Genomic DNA, 22,181 nt, shown 5'->3' with positions numbered 1-22,181 from the left:
AGATGGAGGAGCTTGTTCACCAAGCTAAGGAGACCCAATCCAAATTTACCAAGCTATGGTCCTGCTGGCTTCAAATTGTCATGACGGACGAATACTCCAAACTCTTGGCCTAATTGGTTGAATTAAACCCCCAATACTTCTAGATGAAGGAAAATGGAATACTCATCCACCCCCTCTCCCTTACCACTCTCTCTTTTTCTCCCAGCTATCCTGGGCTCCTTCACCCTTTCCCCCTGAGAACGGAATCCAGCTACTCTCTCTCTCTCTCTCTCCTTTCGCCTCTCGCAAACTGACAAGCTATCACAATACAATAATACTAATGTATATGACTAGCTCATACCTCATGAGGATATCACGGCAGTTAAGACAAACAAGTGCCCCAATACATTTCATGTAGATGCATTTAAGCACATAGGATACGATAGATCAAACATACCTTCAACCGAAACCTATGTACCATTCACATACAGTACACTCAGCAAAGACTGATACGTGATATGTTGTTCATTTACACATCTGTAGATGAGTCAACACTATATTTCTGGTTCTTAATAGTTCGTAACTAGCTGTTTTGCTTTTAGGAAGGAGCAGCGGATGGGAGGTGTGGTCTCCCCGACACAGTTTGATCCCAGATGGGGTGGGGGGGGGACACCAGACTACACTCCTAACCTGGTCCCCGATGACTAATAATATGGCTGTTCATATGTGACCACACCCCACTTTGTCTTATGTATCTAATTGTATGAATCACCCATAGTTAGATGTCGACAGTGGCTACTTTCTACAAATGTTCTTATGTTTGTTGATATCTGTTATTTGTAAACTCTTCAATAAAAATTATTGGAAAAAAAAAGATTTTCCATTTGCTCTCAAGTTGTAAAGTGCTGCTCAAACATTTGGTGCTATAATAGTTCTCTATAATTATAATAATAATAATCATAATATCGCTGGTTACAGAATTAGCCTACTTCTAGAATGGAGAAGTCCAGACCATGGGTTCCTCACAAAGCAGGGAAGCTATATATGCCACTGTGGTTGCAGTTTGAAATTAATGCTGTATTGATTTGCAAAACTCTACATAATGATACATAGGGTAACCACTCTCTTCCAATGTCTGGGGTTCACTGATAATAAAAGATGCAGTTCCAGTTATGCAATTCAATGGACATGAATGGCTAGGCTTTAATCTGCATTTCCAAGCCAAATTAGTATAGGAGATGGCAGGATAGGAGATGTGCAATGCATGGACAATGTGCTAGTTCACAAAGGGTTTGTATGGACATCCAAACTAGAAAATGTATTTACGATCGTATCTGTACATTTATAATGGGACAAAGTTACGGTTGGGACAAAATTAGCAAAATATACAATATATAAACATTGTTAAATTCCTAATGTGCTTTACTACGTAATAAAGTGTCTGCCGAACATCAGCTCACCTCTAAAACCAATGGCTTGTGTACTTTATAAAAAATAGAAATTACCTACAAATAGATACATAATATACAGTAGTTTACACGTTTACACGTATAGATTGTTTCAATGAGACAAATAATAATTTGACTTTCTACAGTAGACTGATTAGATAATTGGTAATATCCTCTCCAAAAGACTATAGCACTCATTTACAATATAACTGAAACATGTATGGTAGTGTAGGTGTATATCTGAGCTTGTTTAATGTTTTATGACCTCAGTTTTTTTGTGTAAATTTACAAAATACTACAAGCAGAATAAAGATAGATAGATAGATAGATAGATAGATAGATAGATAGATAGATAGATAGATAGATAGATAGATAGATAGATAGATAGATTTACTGTGAAAAGTCAGCTTGATGTATTGAAACCCAAACTTAACAAGCTCATTTTAAAAGACACTACTTTCTTTTTCAGCAAATGGGAGCGAGGTTCACATCAGTAATGTCCGCTATGAAGACACAGGGGCATATACATGTATTGCAAAAAACACAGCCGGGGTTGATGAAGACATCTCTTCTCTCTTTGTGGAAGACTCTGCAAGGAAGACACGTATGTACAAAGGACAAAAAGTAATATGGCAATATGTTTAAAAGAACTAATCACATTTCAAAAAATGCATTAGGTTGTACAAGCAAATCATGCATATTATTAGGTCTGAAAATGAACCTTGAAATCTTTTTGCTTACATAGCATGTACACTATATCCTTATACAGACTGTTTTTGCATACAGGTATCTTTTTTTTTTTAGATAATAATTCATATTCTTAAAGGAGAAGTCCAGCCAAAACTCATTTGGCTGTACTTCTATGGGTCACAGAAGTGCAATTCGTTTTTCACTCCTATGACACATTTTCAGTAGAGAGCAGGCTAAAGTCTGCTCTCTGCTGATGTCACAGATTTTACCCCAGGCACCGCGTCATCCCGACAATGCAAGTCTGGATCTGCCAGTGCCTGGACTGACACCCGTCTCAGCGAGCCGCTGAGAGCCTGAGATGGCCGCTCCGCCCCCTCCACAGCTCAGCTCTCCAATGAGCAAGGAGGGAGAAGAGCAGAGAGCTGTGACTGATAGTCTGCAGCTCTCTTCTCACGGAGTTGTGAAAAACGAGCGATCAGCGATATTCGATTGCTCAGTTTTCAATGCAGAGGCAACGGGGGACTGATGCTGCATCCACCTAGGAAAGTATGATGGGGAAAAGAAAAAGAAAACCATACTTCTCTTTTAAGCCTGGCTGGTGACTTGCATATTACAGATATGCAGTTAGCTCATATTTCAAAGACATTTAACAAACACTATGCTAGTCATAACCCACTGATGCTTTGGTTTAATGCTGAAATAATACTAATATATATGCTGTAATATCATCACACAGATAAAAAAAAAAAAACATTAATAGATATTGAAATGTTAAGTTTTAGTTATGTTGCTGTTACGTAGATGACTTTAGGTGATACAAAAATTTAGAAATGTGAATAGTCTCAGTCATTTTAAAGTGGATCTAAATATCCAAAACCTTATGCTTGTAACAATGTGACTCAAGTAAAGGATACAGTACTTACATTAAAGACTCTGTATCGGTTGTTTTCCAAGACCACTTTTTCGAGCCATTGCATAACATCTTTCCAAAATATTCCTGTTTCTAGACACTATCAATGACACTGTCAATGTAATCCAGTAATCAGAAGCACAAGTGGGCAGAGAATGGCTATCAATCTAGTAAAACAGTGTGTGCCTAGGCACTGTCACATGTGCAGAAGCACTTTGATGTTCTAGTCAGGAATAAAGACGGTGTATATTTATACTGAACTACTTTGTCAAAATAAACTGTGCTACTAAATCCATGTTACATTTTCAAGTATAGGCAGTTCAACTTTTTGGTGTATTTAACCACTTGCCGACCGCCGCACGCCGATGTACGTCCAAAGTTTGCCGGCGGATATCGTTGTTATGGCAGCTAGCTCCCATAACCCCGGTATCCCCGTTTTCATGCGGCGGTTGGCTTTCAGATAAAAGTGGTCTTTGTGGCGGATTTGCCACAAGATCACTTTTATTGGTGGTGGGAGAGGGGCCCCCCTCCCGCCGCTATCCGGTGCCCTCCGCCGCTTACCGGAGCCATCAATAGTGGCGGAGGCGATAGCGTCTGTAATTTTCTAGCAAAAAACCCTGTTTTAAACATGTAAACACCTAAATTCCAAAACGAGGCTGGTCCTTAAGTGGTTAACAATCTGTTTCTAATTTTAAAACTTGAAAAGCAGTCCCCCTAGAAAGAAAGCAATTAATCCTTGCTTGTCTTTCTATCCTCACCTATATACTCATCTTTAGGGATGAGCCGAACACCCCCCTGTTCGGTTCGCACCAGAACATGCGAACAGGAAAAAAGTTCGTTCGAACATGCGAACACCGTTAAAGTCTATGGGACACGAACATGAATAATCAGAAGTGCTAATTTTCAAGGCTTATATGCAAGTTATTGTCATAAAAAGTGTTTGGGGACCTGGGTCCTGCCCCAGGGGACATGGATCAATGCAAAAAAAAGTTTTAAAAACGGCCGTTTTTTCAGGAGCAGTGATTTTAATAATGCTTAAAGTCAAACAATAAAAGTGTAATATCCCTTTAAATTTCGTACCTGGGGGGTGTCTATAGTGTGCCTGTAAAGGGGCGCATGTTTCCTGTGTTTAGAACAGTCTGACAGCAAAATGACATTTTGAAGGAAAAAACTCATTTAAAACTACCCGCGGCTATTGCATTGCCGACAATACACATAGAAGTTCATTGATAAAAACGGCATGGGAATTCCCCAAAGGGGAACCCCGAACCAAAATTTAAAAAAAAAAATGACGTGGGGGTCCCCCTAAATTCCATACCAGGCCCTTCAGGTCTGGTATGGATATTAAGGGGAACCCCGGCCAAAATTTAAAAAAAAAATGACGTGGGGTTCCCCCTAAATTCCATACCAGACCTGATTTTAAGGGGAACCCCGCGCCAAAAAAAAAAAAAAAAACGGCGTGGGGTCCCCCCAAAAATCCATACCAGACCCTTATCCGAGCACGCAACCTGGCAGGCCGCAGGAAAAGAGGGGGGGACGAGAGTGCGGCCCCCCCTCCCTCCTGAACCGTACCAGGCCACATGCCCTCAACATTGGGAGGGTGCTTTGGGGTAGCCCCCCAAAACACCTTGTCCCCATGTTGATGAGGACAAGGGCCTCATCCCCACAACCCTGGCCGGTGGTTGTGGGGGTCTGCGGGCGGGGGGCTTATCGGAATCTGGAAGCCCCCTTTAACAAGGTGACCCCCAGATCCCGGCCCCCCCCTGTGTGAAATGGTAAGGGGGTACATAAGTACCCCTACCATTTCACGAAAAAAGTGTCAAAAATGTTAAAAATGACAAGAGACAGTTTTTGACAATTCCTTTATTTAAATGCTTCTTCTTTCTTCTATCTTCCTTCATCTTCTGGTTCTTCTGGCTCTTCTGGTTCTTCTGGTTCTTCCTCCGGTGTTCTCGTCCAGCATCTCCTCCGCGGCGTCTTCTGTCTTCTTCTCCTCGGGCCGCTCCGCACCCATGGCATGGGGGGGAGGCTCCCGCTCTTCTCTTCTTCTCTTCTTCTTTTCTTCTTTTCTTCTTTTCTTCTCTTCTTCTTCATTTTCTTCTCCGGGCCGCTCCGCAATCCATGCTGGCATGGAGGGAGGCTCCCGCTGTGTGACGGCGCTCCTCGTCTGACAGTTCTTAAATAACGGGGGGGCGGGGCCACCCGGTGACCCCTCCCCCCTCTGACGCACAGTGACTTGACGGGACTTCCCTGTGACGTCACGGGGAATGCCACAGGGAAGTGGCCCCGCCCCCCCCGTTATTTAAGAACTGTCAGACGAGGAGCGCCGTCACACAGCGGGAGCCTCCCTCCATGCCAGCATGGATTGCGGAGCGGCCCGGAGAAGAAAATGAAGAAGAAGAGAAGAAGAGAAGAAAAGAAGAAAAGAAGAAAAGAAGAAGAGAAGAAGAGCGGGAGCCTCCCCCCCATGCCATGGGTGCGGAGCGGCCCGAGGAGAAGAAGACAGAAGACGCCGCGGAGGAGATGCTGGACGAGAACGCCGGAGGAAGAACCAGAAGAACCAGAAGAGCCAGAAGAACCAGAAGATGAAGGAAGATAGAAGAAAGAAGAAGCATTTAAATAAAGGAATTGTCAAAAACTGTCTCTTGTCATTTTGAACATTTTTGACACTTTTTTCGTGAAATGGTAGGGGTACTTATGTACCCCCTTACCATTTCACACAGGGGGGGGGCCGGGATCTGGGGGTCACCTTGTTAAAGGGGGCTTCCAGATTCCGATAAGCCCCCCGCCCGCAGACCCCCACAACCACCGGCCAGGGTTGTGGGGATGAGGCCCTTGTCCTCATCAACATGGGGACAAGGTGTTTTGGGGGGCTACCCCAAAGCACCCTCCCAATGTTGAGGGCATGTGGCCTGGTACGGTTCAGGAGGGAGGGGGGCCGCACTCTTGTCCCCCCCTCTTTTCCTGCGGCCTGCCAGGTTGCGTGCTCGGATAAGGGTCTGGTATGGATTTTTGGGGGGACCCCACGCCGTTTTTTTTTTTTTTTTGGCGCGGGGTTCCCCTTAAAATCCATACCAGACCTGAAGGGTCTGGTATGGAATTTAGGGGGAACCCCACGTCATTTTTTTTTTAAATTTTGGCCGGGGTTCCCCTTAATATCCATACCAGACCTGAAGGGCCTGGTATGGAATTTAGGGGGACCCCCACGTCATTTTTTTTTTTTAATTTTGGTTCGGGGTTCCCCTTTGGGGAATTCCCATGCCATTTTTATCAATGAACTTCTATGTGTATTGTCGGCAATGCAATAGCCGCGGGTAGTTTTAAATGAGTTTTTTCCTTCAAAATGTCATTTTGCTGTCAGACTGTTCTAAACACAGGAAACATGCGCCCCTTTACAGGCACACTATAGACACCCCCCAGGTACGAAATTTAAAGGGATATTACGCTTTTATTGATTGACTTTAAGTATTATTAAAATCACTGCTCCTGGAAAAAACGGCCGTTTTTAAAACTTTTTTTTGCATTGATCCATGTCCCCTGGGGCAGGACCCAGGTCCCCAAACACTTTTTATGACAATAACTTGCATATTAGCCTTTAAAATTAGCACTTTTGATTTCTCCCATAGACTTTTAAAGTGTGTTCCGCGGCATTCGAATTTGCCGCGAACACCCCAAATTTTTCGCTGTTCGGTGAACTTGCGAACAGCCAATGTTCGAGTCGAACATGAGTTCGACTCGAACTCGAAGCTCATCCCTACTCATCTTATCTGTTCCACTGTCTGTCCACTAGCTCCTGTGTCCTTTAGTGGCATAGGAGCCAATGAAGTAAAGCTGAGAGCACAGTGGGGGACTCCAGCATCTGACACACCTGGAAGTCTAGAAAGCAGCAAGCTTCATTCTTCAACCAAGATGAGTTTGGCAGACAGAAGGATAATTTAGTATCCATTGCCTTCTTTGTCTGGAGGACTGTTTTTCAAGTTTTAAAAATAACAACAGATTCTTAAATACACCAAAAAATTGAACTGCCTATGGCCTTGTTCACATGCTTCCTAATGCAGTCACTCCCATTCCTATAAATTGGGATGCAGGACACAGACAAAGCCACTGATCCCAATTTAAAAGAAAGAAATATCAGTTAACATCTTGATATCAAGCACTGATTCTTATAGTCACTAGTGACGAGCAGAACTGCCCTAGGTTTGGTTTGGCAGGAGGCCTGCAAACTTCTAAGAAGTTTGAATGCCAAACCCAAACCACATTGAAATCAATGGGTGCCAAATCTGCCAAATTAAAAATGCCCATTTGCTGGATTCATGTGTCCTCCAGCAAGAATGAAAAAAAAAGTGTAGCATTCCGCCCGAAATACATACTTTCCTTTGATCCTTTGACTCTGGTCTGGATTCTAAGGGGATACGTCACATGAAACAAAAAAGTGCATGAGGTCCCCCTAATAATACCAAAACCTTAATCTGAGCAATAGGCCAGAAAAGGGTGGGGGAGCATTATTCCCCCTCCTTAAATAAAAAGGGCCCCCCAGATATCACCCCCCCCCACGTGAATGCATGTTGGGTTCACAGCACCCCTACTTATTCACAAAAAAAGTGTAACCAAGAAAAAAAGAGCTGTCATCAGATATATAAGGAAAGGGCCAGGGATAGTGGTAACATCATTGACTAAATATGGTCATATTTAGTCAATGTCTCTGCCCAAATATAGCCATATTTAGTCAATGTCTCTGCCCAAATATGGCCAGTGGCCATATTTGGGCATTGAGGTTACTACTATCCTGCTCCTTTGCTAAAGAGAAGCAGGGGTTTCTAAGGAACCAGTGACAGTAGGAATTTGTTATATATATATATATATATATATATATATATATATATATATATATATATATATATATATATATATATATATATATATATATATATATATATATATATATGTCAAAATTCAGCTGCTGCAGAACAGGGGACCACATAGGATAAAGTTTGGGCATTCAGACTGAACCGTTGGTTCATCCCTAATACTCACCAATATAGCTAGAGTTAATGTGTTCTCATGAAATTGGAAATGCTTGTGTAACACTCCAATAATTGATGCCACTAGCCAATTAAATGTTCAGTTTTCCATCTTGAACAGGCATTTTAAGAGGCTGTAAGGGATTTATTTATAGAAAATTCACATAGTTATTTGTCCAAAGAATTGATCAAACTGGTCAAAAATGAACGTTCTTTATGCTATTTTCTCTTTTGAACAAATGCTCTTTTATTATGGCCAGTAGTAAAATACCAAATTATGGTAACTAGATAGAGCTGAGAGCTTACGAAATACCTGCATTTTTGTAAGAAGAGATACAATGTAACAATATTAGAGCATGCTAGAGGGAAATAGCGAATAAATGTAACCATTAGTTATATTTGGTTTTGCCCAATTTTCATAAAACAAATGTACATGCAAATTTGCCGGCTATTTCATATTTAAAAAATAAATAAAAAAGGAATAAATTAGATGAATTATATGTTTTTAGCACATACTTATAATGAAATTAAACAGGCACAGTTGTCTACTTTTTAATTACTACTTAACTAACACCCAAAAGGTTTATAAAGCATGAACTGTTATTAGTGCATGCAGTGGAAGATGAGGAAACACTTGTGGCACACAGTATAAAGAGTAGTTATGATGTGCTGAAGGCAGGGAACTAAATCTAATTAGGAAGGATGAGATTTGACTGGTTTTAGCAAATGTTTGAAATGTACATGTTGCTTTTTGGCTAATTTCACTAAAAGGTAGGTGGGAAACTAAAGTAGGAAGCTAAAATCAGATTATTGAAATATTACATTTTTCTGGTTATTGCAATTCTTTGAAATGTATATGTTGCTTTTTGACTTATATAATTAGCATGGTAATAACATTTAGTAAAAGATGATTTTTAATTGGCTCTAGTAGTTGTTTACATCATTCAATACAGCGCAAAGAAAGTACAGAGGGGCATGTTGACCATAATAATCTTAATGTGCCCAAGTTATTTCCATTACTGATACAGTAGCTATCCAAGGTCTATCACGCTAAAGCATAATAACAAAAACCTGGTTTATATCTACAATATATTTAAAACTGTTTTTGTAGCTAGAAATTATTCATTTTACTGCTTATATATTATAACAATGGCATCTGCAGTTTATCTAATGTGAAATGAAAAAAAAAAAATCTCAGTGTTAGCTGCTGCTATTTCTCTATATTTTTACTACATTTAAAAAAATAAAGCTGTCATGTTAGCACTTAACAATGCCTTTTTTGTTAATTTCCAGAGATATAATATAAATAGGCACTTAATTTTATGTCTGTGCTTGTGTGCTATGTGTAAACAAAATTATTTTTGCATTATAGCTTACAGAGACACTAATGTATGCAATGGAAAATCTCTGAAACGTAGTACATCTTTTTAAAGAGCTTTTATGACGTTAGTGTCAAAATAATTAATAAATTACAACCATTTGGTACACAAACTTCTTTACATATAATGGGCAGTCATTTAATGAGAGAATGGAACTTTTACTTTAAATGATCAAATACTTGTTTAAGGGATTTTTTTTATCCCAGTACCAATTTCATTGCCGTATTTTAAACAAAAACAAATGGACACTTGATAACCATTTCAATGGTGAGATTGACAGACTTCTCTTTCTGTTACTGTTTGTGACTAACTTCACCAAGAGAAACTTCCAAGATGAACTTCACTTACCTCTGCCTTTTTTTTTACCCACTCATATCTGTCATGCAGCATTGTCCTGCAGCCATCCTCTGTTTAAGTGTGACATCAGGGGTCCTGTGCCACTATCATGGTCCACCCCTACCATACTGAGCTGGCTGCTTATTCCAGGTTTGGATAGCCAACTCATGACGTGTACCAGTTCCACACACTGACCACTTATTATCCCACTCTTGCAGCCTCCTAGGATATGTTATGTAGATATCTCAGGAGGCTGTGAGGACAAGGCACACCATTCTCACCTAGGTGAGAATAGTGGGGAGGGCGGGGCCCAGGGAAAAACATTTGAAGAAAAAAAAAAGGTAAATAACAAAAAAAGGGTGACATTTCAGAATGCAGCAGCCATGGAGCTAGGCTCACCAGAACAAGTAAAGGCCTGCTTTCAGAGAGGCACTTGAGATAAATGCCTGAATCCCAGGATTCAGTGTGCATTGGGGTGATGAGCTCTGCAGATAGCTCTTTCTCATTCAGAAGGTAAAATACAGTTTCCTTTCAAGTACTTTTACAATATATCCATTGTACCTCCTCTCAGTTGATGCAGGGAAGGTATTTGACTGACTTACCTGGACAATTTTCTAGGCAACACTCCAGCAAATTGGCCTGCCTCCATCCACACTCAAAAACATATGAATCTTAATGGCCCCTATGGCAAGAAGCCTCATTAATGGCGCAATCTTTGACCTTGTTGAGGTTTGTTATGGTACATGTCAGGGTGACCCTCTCCCACCTTATTTCTATGTCTTGACAATGGAACATTTAGCCAGAGCCCTCTGCAAAAGCTTTTCTATACAATGTGTACAGATTGGTATCCATCACCGTATGATAGGACTCTGTGCCAATGACCTTCTCTTTTATGTGTCCAACTGAAATCACCTTTCCTGCTTTCTTTTGAGAATTTACCATATTTGGATCCTTTAGCAAGTTCCCAGGTTAATACCAATACATGTGTTCCACTTGACATTAGATTTTTACAGGGAGTCTAGTGGCACCCCATATAATACCTCTCCTTTCGCTTCACTAACCAGGGTTTCACTTGGTTAAATATCTATGGGTACAGATCCAAGCTAATCTAATTCACCTATATATTCTTATTTACCCACCTCTCCTCCAGTCAACACATGCTATGTTGAAAGAATGGTTGAATGGTTGACAAAGAAACACTCTTGGTTCATTTGTATGACACAAATACATGCAAACATTACAGTTTTTTACCACTACAAAATTAACTCTTACACTACATGTGGGTGCATGCTCTGTCATGCTTGCACTATATTGTTTTTATCAAACAAAAACAGTCAATTGGCCTAGGTCTCCCACACCTTGCAAATATGCACCCTGATGCATATTTTAGATGAGATGTTTCACACCAGAAACAAACTGTGAGTTGACCTGGTAGATGCACTTTCGCCCATTTGTTTTACTTCTCTTCTTTGGGTTCAAACATTTGAGACTGACCACTGTTATTCCTTTTCCTATCAGTAGCCTTCCTCTACTACAGGTTTGGGATGTTGCGATCAAATTTGGGCAATTTAATCTTATATCGGTCTTATGACTCAAATTTTAGGGAACCTGACTTTTCGGCAGGGCTTCATAGTACTTCTGTTTCTTTGATGGACATGGCCTCCTATCCACATCTTCCAGGCCTTGATACTGGGTGCCTTAGACCCCTGTCCTGTTTAGAGCTACAATATTTTCTGTTTCAAGCATTTCTGTATCAATTAAAAAAATGAGGCAGGGTCTATAGTGACCTTATTTCCAATGAAGAACTGTGTTTTGATAAGGAGGGTCTGGGATTGATTTACTAAAGGTAAATAGACAGGTCACTTTGCAATGGAAGTTGCACTTTGCAACTGAATTTTACCCAGAGCTTAGTGATTTATGGTAAAGCTCTGATGACTTCCATTATACAATCATGTGCAATCAAAAACTTTTTTTTAACATTTTCCTTGCACACAATTGGGTATTCTCTGCAAATTGACATTTCATTCATTGTTGGCGTTGTGAGGGGCTACATATTTGGTGGTCTTGCCCCTGGATCAAAATTTTTAGTCCTGTGTCTTCACCACATACAAGGCAATAATGGGCTTGAACATCCCTAGTTATGTGGAAATAGACCTTCTCTCTGTGTACTCTGTACTCTGTTATCTCTGTAACAAACTAACCATGATTCCATGGCTCAGTTTTTTTTCTTCTTGCCCTATTTGCCCAGGGCACCTTGTGTTCCTGCACCCCCCACAACCCCCTTTTTATACTTCTTTCTACTTACTCCCTATTTCTTTCTGCTTACTCTCAGTTTGGCCCTATCTAGAATTATTTTCCAACCTCATGTGTACTTTTTGTGTCATTTACCCTTTTTTCAGCCTATTGGCCTGGAGGGATTGTTAAACCACCAACCTTTTAATTTTTGTAGAGATTATTAATCCCTGCACTATCCCACTGTGACAAGGGATCAACCTTTCTAATTTTCCTGTATAGCCTTGTTTCCAGGTTTAGGGTATATGGGAATTTTATTATGACTTGCTCGATTTGTGTTATGCTATGAAAACCCAATAAACTTGTAATTGGAACAAAGAAAATGCAGGGATTTTTACGGTGCCAAAAAGAGTCTCAAAGGAATATATTTGTTTAAAAATATTTCACAATATATTTTATTTAAGCAAAGTTTAAACAATCCAAAGACAACATTCTAAATCATGGTGGTAAAAATGGTGGTCTCAAGGTTTTAGTAGGTTCTAACAAAACAATACATTGCACACTAGCCCGACATGTTTCGCTGATTGCTTCTTCAGGGGATGTGCAAATCGGAACAAAAATAGCGTAACAAACTAAACAAAATAAGAAACAGAGAATTATAATGGGTTACCAAAAAGTACATATATAATTATTTTTAGTGAGAGCATGGCATTGAAACAGACATCATGGACAGAAACGCTCACCCTACAGCAAGTTCCCACCAAAGACAAACGAGAGCTGGGCCCAAACAATCCCGTAATGACACCCATACACAGGGAGGATGGTCAGGATGGTCAGAAATCTGTCATCTTCTTCCTCATCCCTCTCTTCTACTCAGTCTACCATCTACCGTAATCTTTCAGATGACAGACTGCCCAAAAAACGTAAGGGTAATTCGGATGCAGCTTCCACCGAATCCCTAACACATCAACTTGGCACTGTGTTACCTCGTCATTCACAATCGGCTCACTCGAAACAGGCACTTCCACGATCTGCAGCAATATCTCACCCTTCACCCCATGTCACTCATGGTCCCCAAGCCACGGCCACACATACTATCATCTCCATGGCACCATCTATTTCAACTATTGCCTCTCCTTTGCGTTTAACCACTTAAGGACCGCCTTACGCCGATTTACGTCGGCAATGTGGCACGGGCAGGCAGAATCAAGTACATAAACGTGATCTGCCTACCGCAGGCGGGGGGTACAATCGGACCCCCCCGGTGCCCGAGGCGGTCTGCTTCTGACCAGCGGCGATCAGAGATGAGGGGGAGACCATCCGTTCGTGGCCCCCCCCTCGCGATCGCCGCCGGCCAATCAAATCATTCCTTTGCTGCTGTATGCTAAACAGCAGCAAAGGAAATTATGTCATCTCTCCTCGGCTCGGTATTTTCCGTTCCGGCGCCGAGGAGAGAAGACTTCAATGTGAGTGTAAAACACACACACACACACAGTAGAACACGCCGGGCACACAAAACACCCCCCTTTACCCCCCGATCCCCCCCCATCACCCCCTAATCGCCCTTCCCCCGTCACACTGACACCAAGCAGTTTTTTTTTTTAGTTTTTTTTTCTGATTACTGCATGGTGTCAGTTTGTGACAGTTACTGTGTTAGGGCAGTTACTGTTAGCCCCCTTTAGGTCTAGGATACCCCCCTAACCCCCCCTAATAAAGTTTTAACCCCTTGATCACCCCCTGTCGCCAGTGTCACTAAGCGATCATTTTTCTGATCGCTGTATTAGTGTCACTGGTGACGCTAGTTAGGGAGGTAAATATTTAGGTTCGCCGTCAGCGTTTTATAGCGACAGGGACCCCCATATACTACCTAATAAATGTTTTAACCCCTTGATTGCCCCCTAGTTAACCCTTTCACCACTGATCACCGTATAACTGTTACGGGTGACGCTGGTTAGTTCGTTTATATTTTATAGTGTCAGGGCACCCGCCGTTTATTACCGAATAAAGGTTTAGCCCCCTGATCGCCCGGCGGTGATATGCGTCGCCCCAGGCAGCGTCAGATTAGCGCCAGTACCGCTAACACCCACGCACGCAGCATACGCCTCCCTTAGTGGTATAGTATCTGTACGGATCAATATCTGATCCGATCAGATCTATAATAGCGTCCCCAGCAGTTTAGGGTTCCCAAAAACGCAGTGTTAGCGGGATCAGCCCAGATACCTGCTAGCACCTGCGTTTTGCCCCTCCGCCCGGCCCAGCCCAGCCCACCCAAGTGCAGTATCGATCGATCACTGTCACTTACAAAACACTAAACGCATAACTGCAGCGTTCGCAGAGTCAGGCCTGATCCCTGCGATCGCTAACAGTTTTTTTGGTAGCATTTTGGTGAACTGGCAAGCACCAGCCCCAGGCAGCATCAGGTTAGCGCCAGTACCGCTAACACCCACGCACGCACGCACCGTACACCTCCCTTAGTGGTATAGTATCTGAATGGATCAATATCTGATCCGATCAGATCTATACTAGCGTCCCCAGCAGTTTAGGGTTCCCAAAAACGCAGTGTTAGTGGGATCAGCCCAGATACCTGCTTACACCTGCGTTTTGCCCCTCCGCCCAGCCCACCCAAGTGCAGTATCGATCGATCACTGTCACCTACAAAACACTAAACACATACCTGCAGCGTTCGCAGAGTCAGGCCTGATCCCTGCGATCGCTAACAGTTTTTTTGGTAGCGTTTTGGTGAACTGGCAAGCCTAGTACACCCCGGTCATAGTCAAACCAGCACTGCAGTAACACTTGGTGACGTGGCGAGTCCCATAAGTGCAGCTCAAGCTGGTGAGGTGGCAAGCACAAGTAGTGTCTCACTGCCACCAAGAAGAAGACAAACACAGGCCCGTTGTGCCCATAGTGCCCTTCCTGCTGCATTCGCCAATCCTAATTGGAAACCCACCACTTCTGCAGCGCCCATACTTCCCCCATTCACATCCCCAATCAAATGCAGTCGGCTGCATGAGAGCCATTTTCTTTATGTCCTCCCGAGTACCCCTACCCAGCGAACCCCCCCAAAAAAGATGTTGTGTCTGCAGCAAGCGTGGATATAGGCATGACACCCGCTATTATTGTCCCTCCTGTCCTGACAATCCTGGTCTTTGCATTGGTGAATGTTGTGAACGCTACCATTCACTATTTGAGTATTAGCGTAGGGTACAGCATTGCACAGACTAGGCACACTTTCACAGGGTCTCCCAAGATGCCATCGCATTTTGAGTGACCCGAACCTGGAACTGGTTACAGTTATAAAAGTTAGTTACAAAAAAAAGTGTAAAAAAAAAAAATATATATATATATATATATATATATATAAAATAAAAAAAATAGTTGTCGTTTTATTGTTCTCTCTCTCTCTATTCTTTCTCTATTGTTCTGCTCTTTTTTACTGTATTCTATTCTGCAATGTTTTATTGTTATTATGTTTTATCACGTTTGCTTTTCAGGTATGCAATTTTTTATACTTTACCGTTTACTGTGTTTTATTGTTAACCATTTTTTTGTCTTCAGGTACGCCATTCACGAATTTGAGTGGTTATACCAAAATGATGCCTGCAGGTTTAGGTATCATCTTGGTATCATTCTTTTCAGCCAGCGGTCGGCTTTCATGTAAAAGTAATCCTAGCAGCTAATTAGCCTCTAAACTGCTTTTACAAGCAGTGGGAGGGAATGCCCCCCCACCGTCTTCCGTGTTTTTCTCTGGCTCTCCTGTCTCAACAGGGAACCTGAGAATGCAGTCGGTGATTCAGCCAGCTGACCATAGAGCTGATCAGAGACCAGAGTGGCTCCAAACATCTCTATGGCCTAAGAAACTGGAAGCTACAAGCATTTCATGACTTAGATTTCGCCGGATGTAAACAGCGCCATTGGGAAATTGGGAAAGCATTTTATCACACCGATCTTGGTGTGGTCGGATGCTTTGAGGGCAGAGGAGAGATCTAGGGTCAAAAAAGAGTACCTGTCACTACCTATTGTTATCATAGGGGATATTTACATTCCCTGAGATAACAATAAAAATTATTAAAAAAAAATGAAAGGAAATAAGATAAAAAAGAAAAAAAAAAGAAAAAAAAAAGCACCCCTGTCCCCCCCTGCTCTCGCGCAAAGGCGAACGCAAGCGTTGATCTGGCGTCAAATGTAAACAGCAATTGCACCATGCATGTGAGGTGTCACCGCGAACTTCAGATCGAGGGCAGTAATTTTAGCAGTAGACCTCCTCTGTAAATCTAAAGTGGTAACGCATGTCATGTTTGGTATCCATGTACTCGGCCTAAGATTATCTTTTTTATTTCATCAAACATTTGGGCAATATAGTGTGTTTTAGTGCATTAAAATTTAAAAAAGTGTGTTTTTTCCCAAAAAAATGCGTTTGAGAAATCGCTGCGCAAATACTGTGTGAAAAAAAATGAAACACCCACCATTTTAATCTGTAGGGCATTTGCTTTAAAAAAATATATAATGTTTGGGGGTTCAAAGTAATTTTCTTGCAAAAAAAAATAATTTTTTCATGTAAACAAAAAGTGTCGGAAAGGGCTTTGTCTTCAAGTGGTTAGAAGAGTGGGTGATGTGTGACATAAGCTTCTAAATGTTGTGCATAAAATGCCAGGACAGTTCAAAACCCCCCAAATGACCCCATTTTGGAAAGTAGACACCCCAAGCTATTTGCTGAGAGTCATGTCGAGTCCATGGAATATTTTATATTGTGACACACATTGCGGGAAAGAGACAAATTTTTTTTTTTTTTTTTTGCACAAAGTTGTCACTAAATGATATATTGCTCAAACATGCCATGGGAATATGTGAAATTACTCCCCAAAATACATTCTGTTGCTTCTCCTGAGTACGGGGATACCACATGTGTGAGACTTTTTGGGAGCCTAGCCGCGTACGGGGCCCCGAAAACCAAGCACCGCCTTCAGGCTTTCTAAGGGCGTAAATTTTTTATTTCACTCTTCACGGCCTATCACAGTTTCGGAGGCCATGGAATGCCCAGGTGGCACAAAACCCCCCCAAATGACCCAATTTTGAAAAGTAGACGCCCCAAGCTATTTGCTGAGAGGTATAGTGAGTATTTTGCAGACCTCACTTTTTGTCACAAAGTTTTGAAAATTGAAAAAAGAAAAAAAAAATGTTTTTCTTGCCTTTCTTCATTTTCAAAAACAATTGAGAGCTGCAAAATACTCACCATGCCTCTCAGCAAATAGCTTGGGGTGTCTACTTTCCAAAATGAGGTCATTTGGGGGGGGGGTTTTGTGCCACCTGGGCATTCCATGGCCTCCGAAACTGTGATAGGCAGTGAAGAGTGAAATCAAAAATTTACACCCTTAAAAATCCTGAAGGCGGTGATTGGTTTTCGGGGCCCCGTACGTGGCTAGGCTCCCAAAAAGTCCCACACATGTGGTATCCCCGTACTCAGGAGAAGAAGCTGAATGTATTTTGGGGTGCAATTCCACATAGGCCCATGGTCTGTGTGAGCAATATATCATTAAGTGACAACTTTTTGTAAATATTTTTTTTTTTTTGTCATTATTCAATCACTTGGGACAAAAAAATAAATATTCAATGGGTTCAACATGCCTCTCAGCAATTTCCTTGGGGTGTCTACTTTCCAAAATGGGGTCATTTGGGGGGTTTTGTACTGCCCTGCCATGTTAGCACCTCAAGAAATGACATAGGCAGTCATAAACTAAAAGCTGTGTAAATTCCAGAAAATGTACCCTAGTTTGTAGACGCTATAACTTTTGCACAAACCAATAAATATACGCTTATTGACTTTTTTTTTTACCAAAGACATGTGGCTGAATACATTTTGGCCTAAATGTATGACTAAAATTGAGTTTATTGGAATATTTTTATAACAAACAGTAGAAAATAACCCAAATTTCGGTTGGGTACAGCATTGCATGACCGCGCAATTAGCAGTTAAAGCGACGCAGTGCCAAATTGGAAAAAGTCCTCTGGTCCTTAGGCAGCATAATGGTCCGGGGCTGAAGTGGTTAAACACCACTAATAAGGTAAGCACTGCTGAAGTGATTATCTCCCCTTCGGGAACACCTTTGCCGGCAGATTTAAAATTAGCACCTTTTTTTTAGGGAAGGAATAGACTACAGTCCCCCTTTAGATTCATTACCCATTCAAGGTGATATGACATATAATGATCAACAACTATCCATTGTTAATCTGTCCTCCTATGCCTTAACTGAAGCTGAAACAAAAGTGCTACAGCTGGGCCTAACTTTCTGTCCTGACTCGCTACTTGATAGATTTCTTCTTATTAAAGATTTGCACTTATTTGCATGTAGGCTTCTCTATAGGATCATTTTTGACAAACACCTGTTAGGATTACATTCATCAGACCTTAACTCTAAATGTCAGGAGAATATTGAGGAACATCAAGCCTTGGAGGATTTGATGGAACTTTGGGAGGAGGGACACGTGACTGATGACGACGCCGGTAAGTATTTTCCTCCGGCGCTGACGGTCACTGGCATTTCCTCCCCCCTCAATCTTTCAAGCCTAAATCCAGACTTTTTCCACTCTTAAATATTAATCCCAACATCTGTGCATTCATTCAGCAAACATCCAAAGCTAATGAAGATTTTAAGTTCTCCTCTTCAAAGTCATCCAATCTAACTCTACAACAAAAAGAGGCTATTAAATCTCTTCAATCCAATTCTGAAATAATAATCAAGCCCTCCGACAAGGGTGGGAACTTGGTAACTATGGGAATTTCCCAATATGTAACTATGTGTAGAAAAATTCTAATGAATCAGAATTGGTATCGTCCTATTTCTAAAACAGTCATTGAAAATTTCTGTACACAATTCCGTACAATTATTTTCAAGGCTTACCATCAAGGTGTCATTGACCAAAATACTTTGAACTTTTTGAATGTTAAGGACCCGAAGATCTCTACTTTTTACGCACTACCCAAGGTGCACAAACCTCTCACTGAACCTCCTGGACGGCCCATAATTTCAGGCTGCTCTAGTCTTACAGAAAATGCCAGCTCTTTGGTAGACAGTTATCTTCATCCTTATGTTACCTCTCTCTTCTCATACGTTAAGGACACCATTGACCTTCTTAGAATTATTGAAGGCATTTCCCTTCCTCCAGACACCTGGCTTGTGGTCATCGATGTAGAGAGTCTCTACAATTCTATCCCCATGATAAGGGAATCAAGGTAATACAACATCATCTAGATGAAAGGGGCCCCTCCTTCACTAAATACAACAACTTTGTATAGGAACTGCATGACTATATTCTGAAACATAATGTTTTTCAATTTGACTCATCCCACTACCTCCAGGTGCAGGGAGTTGCGATGGGGACTAAGTGTGTCCCATCGTATGCAAACCTGTACCTGGGGGGGTGGGAAAAGGAAGTTTTTTTCTAGAGAGGATTTAAATCATCTCCACAACAAAGTCATAGCATGGCATCGTTTTATTGACGATGTCCTTATTTTTTTGGTCTGGGACTCAATCTGAATTGAATGAATTCTTACAACTAATCTCCATTAATGACTTCAACTTGAAATTCACCATGCACTGCAGTCAGAGCAACATTAATTTCTTGGACCTGGTCATTTCCATCGACACACAAGGTAAACTTGACTCATCTCTATATAGGAAGCCCTCAGCTGGAAATACTATTCTCCACGCTCAAAGCTCTCATCCCACATCTTTAAAAAAAAAGTATACCATACAGCCAATACCTACGGTTGAAACGTAATTGCAGTAAGGATACAGATTTCCAAACTGCTTCTAGGGACCTCTACAACAGATTAAAAATCAGAGGTTACAGTCACGCTTGCCTCAAAAAAGCATTTAATCTGGTAAATGCAAAAAATAGAAACTCTTTGATTTTTTCCACTAAACGGGCAGCTAAATCTGACACAGTAATGCCCTGTACACACGGTCGGACATTGATCGGACATTTAGACAACAAAATCCTAGGATTTTTTTTGACGGATGTTGGCTCAAACTTGTCTTGCATACACACGGTCACACAAAGTTGTCGGAAAATCCGATCGTTCTGAACGCGGTGACGTAAAACGCATACGTCAGGACAATAGACGGGGCAGTAGCCAATAGCTTTTGTCTCTTAATTTATTCTGAGTAGGGATGAGCTGAACACCCCCCTGTTCGGTTCGCACCAGAACATGCGAACAGGAAAAAAGTTTGTTCGAACACGCAAAAACCGTTAAAGTCCATGGGACACGAACATGAATAATCAAAAGTGCTAATTTTAAAGGCTTATATGCAAGCTATTGTCATAAAAAGTATTTGGGGACCTGGGTCCTGCCCCAGGAGACATGGATCAATGCAAAAAAAAGTTTTAAAAACGGACGTTTTTTCAGGAGCAGTGATTTTAATAATGCTTAAAGTCAAACAATAAAAGTGTAATATCCCTTTAAATTTCATAGCTGGGGGGTGTTTATAGTATGCCTGTAAAGGGGCGCATGTTTCCCATGTTTAGAACAGTCTGACAGCAAAATGACATTTCAAGGGAAAAAAGTCAACTAAAACTACTCGCGGCTATTGCATTGCCGGTCCGACAATACACATAAAAGTTCATTGATAAAAACGGCATGGGAATTCCCCACAGGGGAACCCCGAACCAAAATTTTAAAAAAAATTACATGGGGGTCCCCCTAAATTCCATACCAGACCCTCCAGGTCTGGTATGGATTTTAAGGGGAACACCGCGCCAAAAAAAAAAAACCAGCGTGGGGTCCCCCCAAATATCCATACCAGACCCTTATCTGAGCACGCAACCTGGCAGGCCGCAGGAAAAGAGGGGGGTGAGAGAGCGGCCCCCCCTCCTGAACCATACCAGGCCACATGCCCTCAACATTGGGAGGGTGCTTTGGGGTAGCCCCCTGTGACAGACCTAGCTGGGAAAGAGACTTTTGGAGGGGACTGTATGCTAGCCTCTTGCCGATCGATCGGGGGCCCTTGCATTTGGGGGAACAGTGCTCTTTGTGAGCTGTATGCCTGGGGACCCTTGAGGTGGTATTACTGTGGATTCGAGTCCTGGTCCCCCAGGACACAAAGACTCTGGGGACCCTGGATTTGCCATATTGGAATAGTGGCTGATTCATAATGCTGGGACAGATACTGTTAAGAGATGCTGATGTAAATTCCAACACCTGTCTGTCTATTGTCTGCTAAAATGTGTATTGTAAATAAGTCTACTATGGGATCTAAGAGTCATTAGATCCCCATTGTTATTTGTGTTAATTAACTCTGCTATTGTGTGAAGAAGAGTCTATGTTGATTGTGATAATGTTGATTGGATTTTCTGAACTGCAAGACGGCCAGTCTGGCCTAACGGTCATGTCTGAGTCATCTAGGCTGTCTAAAGGTTAATTAGCTCATGTTAATTAGGTTAATTAGGTTACAGCTGTATTATTAGAGTAATATGAGCAGGAGGTCTGCACCTCCACTTTGAGTGTATAAAAGCCTGTATTTTGCAATAAAGTAGAGATTCCTGTTTGAACTTACATACAGCCTGCCTGGTGTTTGTTCTGAGCTATCACAACTGGACTAGAATGGCACAGAGCTGTAGTTCTAGTCCCGGAGCATCAGACGACTGAACCATCAGATGTTGCAATCTGATTCAATAGCTGCAGAGGAGTGTCAGGAGAGTGGAACCGAGCGAGCAAGGGGCTCTTTACATTGGTTGGCAGCCGTGGGATTTGCTCTCCAGTTACTGGGACACTCCAAACCAGCCTGCAGGAGAGCCACGCTGAAAGACTTACTTGAGAGCCGTGGAGGGAATGGTGGGATTGTGCTTCCTTGCCGTGAACACATCCAAACCATCACCTGGATCCAAGGTAGCAAGATAGCAGGAGAGGAGAAATACCAGCCACCATGGATGAGGAATTCAGAAGGAGGTTGCGAGAGGAGATACAGCACAGAGGACCAGTATCAGAGCAGGTCCTGCTAGGATGGTTTGATTCTATCCGCTGTGAACTCTGGAAGGAAGCGCTAGCCCGTGAGCAGCGTCACCAGGGAAAAGTTCTCCCCTCCATCCATGTCAGGTGCTGGTCGCAGTATGAAGTGCGTATGCTGTTTTTGGGGGAACAGCCGAACCAGGAGTGGACAGCCGAGTTAAGCAGGCTGATCCGGGCAGA

At 42.0% G+C, this 22,181-nt stretch overlaps 1 protein-coding gene across 2 annotated transcripts in view; it reads left to right on the top strand.

Annotated features, from left to right (window-relative positions):
- Positions 1–22,181, top strand: part of FSTL5 (follistatin like 5) — a 1,055,781-nt gene that overhangs the window by 872,460 nt on the left and 161,140 nt on the right. For both annotated transcript variants that reach the window (XM_073606014.1, XM_073606023.1), the window contains exon 10: positions 1,897–2,031. In XM_073606014.1, coding sequence (XP_073462115.1) covers positions 1,897–2,031 — 135 coding nt within the window. The remainder of the gene's footprint in view (positions 1–1,896; positions 2,032–22,181) is intronic.

This window comes from Aquarana catesbeiana, linkage group LG01 (assembly GCF_042186555.1).
Source record: "Aquarana catesbeiana isolate 2022-GZ linkage group LG01, ASM4218655v1, whole genome shotgun sequence".
Classification (NCBI taxonomy): Eukaryota; Metazoa; Chordata; class Amphibia; order Anura; family Ranidae; genus Aquarana; species Aquarana catesbeiana.
The sequence above is the reverse complement of the archived record's forward strand: the minus strand, read 5'-3'. Positions and strand labels throughout refer to the sequence as shown.